Source organism: Camelina sativa, chromosome 15, assembly GCF_000633955.1.
Source record: "Camelina sativa cultivar DH55 chromosome 15, Cs, whole genome shotgun sequence".
Lineage (NCBI taxonomy): Eukaryota > Viridiplantae > Streptophyta > Magnoliopsida > Brassicales > Brassicaceae > Camelina > Camelina sativa.
The window spans coordinates 29,690,702-29,696,256 of NC_025699.1; the positions used below are offsets into that span (position 1 = coordinate 29,690,702).

General features: G+C 38.4%; 1 protein-coding gene across 1 annotated transcript in view; it reads right to left on the reverse strand.

Annotated features, from left to right (window-relative positions):
* Nucleotides 1,340-5,555, reverse strand: part of LOC104747874 (U-box domain-containing protein 34-like) — a 6,411-nt gene continuing 2,195 nt past the window's right edge. Inside the window, exons 2-11 of the mRNA XM_010469584.2 lie at nt 5,295-5,521; nt 4,686-4,813; nt 4,473-4,594; nt 4,264-4,385; nt 4,064-4,177; nt 3,398-3,672; nt 3,215-3,316; nt 2,697-3,125; nt 1,839-2,588; nt 1,340-1,734 (exon numbers count right to left, since the gene is read on the reverse strand). Coding sequence (XP_010467886.1) covers nt 1,522-1,734; nt 1,839-2,588; nt 2,697-3,125; nt 3,215-3,316; nt 3,398-3,672; nt 4,064-4,177; nt 4,264-4,385; nt 4,473-4,594; nt 4,686-4,813; nt 5,295-5,511 — 2,472 coding nt within the window. The 5' untranslated portion in view covers nt 5,512-5,521 and the 3' untranslated portion in view covers nt 1,340-1,521. The remainder of the gene's footprint in view (nt 1,735-1,838; nt 2,589-2,696; nt 3,126-3,214; nt 3,317-3,397; nt 3,673-4,063; nt 4,178-4,263; nt 4,386-4,472; nt 4,595-4,685; nt 4,814-5,294; nt 5,522-5,555) is intronic.

Below are 5,555 nucleotides of genomic sequence, written 5' to 3' on the forward strand. Positions count from 1 at the left end.
CGGTTATTGAAATCGTGTACCAAACCAGGTGAGCTTTTCCTTACCCGTAAGATTGGACAGAAGTAATGACTAGGTGCTCGTAAATTGCTTCCTTCTTTCTTTGTTTTCGAATTGGCTGTCTCCACAAGCCGTTTCAAAGCCGGTATAACTTCCGATTTAAGATCCGGTCTATCTCGGCATCGAAATTCCGCACATTTTAAACCAATCCGAGCCAACTCTTCGGTTTCTGCCAAAGGCCAATCGGTAACCGATTTATCTAGCATTTCGGTTAACGTTCCTTTCTTTACCGCGTTTTCGACCGCTGGTACAAGCCCCCCCGGCTGACGAGCCGTCAACAGCTGAAGAATGGTTATGCCAAACGCGTAAAGATCCGATTTTGGTCTAATCGTTCCGGTTCGATGGTATTCCGGATCAATGTAATGCAATGTACCAGCAAGGACCGAGTGTCGGTACATCGTGACATTATCCGGTGCAACATCCGTAACCAGCTTGGCTAATCCCACGTCAGCAATTTTGCTCACGTAGTTCCGGTTTAACAAGATATTCCCCGGTTTTAAGTCGCGGTGAACAATTGGTTGCGGTTTAGAGCTGTGCAAGAAGGCTAAACCGCAAGCTACCTCGAAAATAACCCTAAACCGGATAAACCAAGGCAAAGGAGGTTTATTATTCCTGTGAAATATATATTCCTCGAGGCTACCATTCTCCAAATACTCGTAAACCAAACAACCATTCTCCGGACAAGCTCCGAGGAGAAGAACCACGTGTGGATGTCGGAGTTGGCTTAGAACCTCAACCTATAGAGTAGTGACGCCAAATCGGAAAATAAATCAACCGGATCAAATCAAAATCTTAACCGAAACCAGACATATAGTTTAGAAGTAATGGTCNCTACATTACATTTATAATTAACCCTTTTTAATTATCATTTTAATAGTATAACTAATTTAATTACACTTTTTATCAACAATTTAATTTATACTAAAACAAATATCTAATAAATAGTTATTAGAAAATGAGACATTATTGTAAATTTTATATTTGTCTAAATTCATTTTATATAAATTTAATAAACAATTATATATACCAAAATTATAGAAAAACATTATTTTGTGAATTTATATGCATGTTTCATATGGAAGTGGAATGGTTATGTTTCAAAATAATGTTTGTTTGTATGTTTGTATCTTTGTGTTGTTCGAACTTATTTTAGGCTAGTGTATCAATGACATGGAGGTTCATGGTTCGTGAGAAAAGATGATGAAAACATCTTTGTTTTTAAAAAAAATACAGTATATATTATGAAAAAACATATCTTCACATGTAGTAAAAAACCAAACAATACTTCAACAAACTAAATTTTCCATTTTTGTGGATTTACAACCATGATCCAAACCACAAAACTCTCTTTTTTGGTCTTATCGCATAAAACTACAATTTACAAACCATATGTTTACATGCATATGAGAATATTTACTGCAAATTCAACTAAAATTTTTTACAGAAAATCTCCAACGAGAGAAATTAGCCAGTTATATTGACAATGTCATTAGAAAACCGGAATCTTGATTTCCAATCGTGAATCGCAGACCGGAGTGTATGGTTTGGTGTGAGCTTGAAGTGGTCGAGCTTTTGTCGAGTCACTGGTGAAATGTTGTGTTTCTCGAGCCACGCTAAGATCGCTTGCTTCTCGTACGTGAATCCATCTGCTGCTATCTCTGGCTCCTGCATTATCTCCTGTATATATTAGAAAAAAAACAAAAACATACTTCAAAAATCAAACATTGCTTCAAATTGCGGTTATTGAAATCGTGTACCAAACCAGGTGAGCTTTTCCTTACCCGTAAGATTGGACAGAAGTAATGACTAGGTGCTCGTAAATTGCTTCCTTCTTTCTTTGTTTTCGAATTGGCTGTCTCCACAAGCCGTTTCAAAGCCGGTATAACTTCCGATTTAAGATCCGGTCTATCTCGGCATCGAAATTCCGCACATTTTAAACCAATCCGAGCCAACTCTTCGGTTTCTGCCAAAGGCCAATCGGTAACCGATTTATCTAGCATTTCGGTTAACGTTCCTTTCTTTACCGCGTTTTCGACCGCTGGTACAAGCCCCCCCGGCTGACGAGCCGTCAACAGCTGAAGAATGGTTATGCCAAACGCGTAAAGATCCGATTTTGGTCTAATCGTTCCGGTTCGATGGTACTCCGGATCAATGTAATGCAATGTACCAGCAAGAACCGAGTGTCGGTACATCGTGACATTATCCGGTGCAACATCCGTAACCAGCTTGGCTAATCCCACGTCAGCAATTTTGCTCACGTAGTTCCGGTTTAACAAGATATTCCCCGGTTTTAAGTCGCGATGAACAATTGGTTGCGGTTTAGAGCTGTGCAAGAAGGCTAAACCGCAAGCTACCTCGAAAATAACCCTAAACCGGATAAACCAAGGCAAAGGCGGTTTATTATTCCTGTGAAATATATATTCCTCGAGGCTACCATTCTCCAAATACTCGTAAACCAAACAACCATTCTCCGGACAAGCTCCGAGGAGAAGAACCACGTGTGGATGTCGGAGTTGGCTTAGAACCTCAACCTAGAGAGTAGTGACACCAAACCGGAAAAAAAAATCAACCGGATCAAATCAAAAGTTTAACCGAAACCAGACATAGTTTAGATAGAAGTAATGGTCATTATTAATTACCTCCTTCAAGAACTCCTGTTTCTTCTCCGGTGTATCTAGCCGGACAACCTTAACAGCTGCTGGAGTGCTATCAAGACTACAACGGTAAACTTTGCCGTATCCTCCTTCTCCAATCACTTTTTCCGGTGAGAATCCCTCGGTGGCTGTTACGATCTCATCTATTGTGTATTTCCTGTACCGGTGATCGGTTCCTAAAAGCTGATCGATCACTTTCTTCTTCTCCAAGTAAGTCTTTAAAGCATTCACCTCCGCGATCTGTCGCTGACAAAACTCTCTTGCAAGCAACGCTTTCGCGGCTTCTACCTCTTTCACCGCCTTCATGTGCCGCTCTTTCTCCAGCGTTGCTGTTTTCCTCTGCAATTCTTCTTTCTCCACAGCACTGGTCACTCGTCTTGCGCCTTTTGAACATTCAGTGGAAAGCATTTGAACCTAGTAGAAACACCAAAACAAATAATTTACTTGGGGAACAAGAAAGTAAAATGACTTTTGATTCAAAGAGAGACGGGTAATATATATACCTTGTTTTGTGTGGAGTAAAGCTCTTCACAAGCTTGTTTATATTTACCGACTGTACTTTGTAACTCCTTCTTCAAACGCTCGACCTCTGCTTCAATCTCAACCTGTCAAATTATTCAAACTCTTTTATTGTTCATTCTTTACTAATCTAAATCAATTGCACCACAACATGTTAGTAATGTAACCTTCTTTGATTTTCTAGATGTTGCGGATGGCGAATCTGAGCTTTGCTGTTTGCTAACGTTTTTCTCAAGATTCGATTGGGGTTCCATACAAGTCTCATCAAAATCTGAGTAATTTAGCTGCGGTATATCGGATCCTCCACGCCGCCTTACAATCTTTTGAAATATTGTTGCACTAGACGCCTTACTACTTGGAGACATTTGTGGTCTATTATTAAGGAGGCTTAATGCATCTAACTTCAGCTCTTTGGCTGATGCTGACCTCCTCGTGCCTGCCTCTTCAACACCCAAAAAGAAAGAGAAAACCTCAGCCGGCGCCATGCATGGAAATCATATTTTTTAAAAAAAATATAATGGTTGTTAATCATCTTCATATACATCAAAGGTTTATATTATATGCATTTATCATTCATGTATTTTATAATATGAATCCCCAATCGATTGATCCATGTTGGTAGCAAAATCCTTCAAATAATAAATTTCAATTCAGAGTTATAAAGATTATGAAACTAGTTAAATATTTTTTCAAATCATAGGTTTAAGTCAAAATTGGTTCCTTTTAAGAATGTACATACCTGAATATTTACTACTATATATTAGACGACTTAACATTGCAATTATAATGGGGACATTTCCTATGAAACTACTACGTCTATTTGTATACTTTACCTGTGGATTGTCGAGGATCGGATAACGTTTGAGACCGTAGAGTGTGGTAACTAGCCGCCCAGTTTCTCAGGAAGTCATGGGACGTCACGGCTGAGGACGGACTTGTGCACGGCTCTGATTATTAAAAGGGTAACACGATTAAAGACAAGTTTTATGGAAAACGAAAACAGAGAGAAAACAAAAAATCCTACTTATTTTACCTCCGATAATTAATGTATCCATAGATTTTGTAGTGATTCTGTCTTTACACACAATGTATACTTCACATGTTTCTGGTACGTATTTTAAGACAGTCAATGGTACTCCTGAACCTTTTGATCTCCTACACCGGAGAAAACACAGCCGGTTAGTGTTTATAACCGAGTGGATTGAGAAGAATTTAAACCTAGCCGAGCTATGTAAATTTTACCGTGTGAATATGTTTGAAGAGAACGATCCCATAACCAAACTGTTAACTCCTGATTTGGATGTGAATCTGAGAAGTGCTTTGGCAGGATCGTCGTACTCTAGCAATAGAGTCTCTACCTGACACTGAAGGTTATACTAATTCAGGGAACAGTTTGACCCTGAAAATTCCCTTAGGTGTATATAAATTTTGGAGTTAAAATAGAAATGAACCAACCTTGGTACTACTAGCCTTACACATTTTCAAGAAGGGTACAAAGACCGTTTCAAATTCTTTTTTCACATCCCTCACATACATTTCCACCACTCTCTCCTCCACTTCCTCCACCGGTAATCTCTCTCCGGCTGCAACAATAAACCGCCATTCTTGTAAACATTTCTCTTAAAATTGTTAAATATTCATCAATCCGCTACCACAACTACACTTATAATCGAATAAAAATTTTTCTTATTAACCGATCGCTTTTTAGTTTTTACCTTATTGAAAAAGTAAGATAAAATAACTAATTAATTATAAATCCATTATATGAATTTAATTCTAATTTTCGACCAACATGTGAAAGAAACAAAATAAATAACATTTTGCTTCTTTTTTGTTTTCTTGTCTTTTTGGTTATATAAAAATGTAATCGAAAATGTTTTATTAACATTCGGAAAACAAGAAAGATATTTTTGGTTACATCATGAAGAAATTCTGTTTTACTTGGTGTAAAATGAGGTTTCAATTATTTTCTTTTGTCTTTTGGTTTCCTTCACTTTTACATTAGTTTATGAAAAACAAAACATCAAAAATGTGAAATTGTGTTAGATTGAGAGAGATACTTACAAGGGGTAGGAATAGAAGTAATTGTGGGGATGACGTGAACCAACACGAACCTATCAGCCTTAGGTGAAAGATTATCGAGGGCCCACCGTACGGCACGGCGACTTCCTGCGCCGCCAAATTTGTCTCCGATCAAACCCTTCACGGCCACCGCCACAAACAACTGACCCTCTTTCGCCTTTTGACCACCACTCATTTCTTGCGTCAGCATCACCACCATCTAATCACTTCTACTTACGTAGGCCACAAGTAACCAAAGAATAA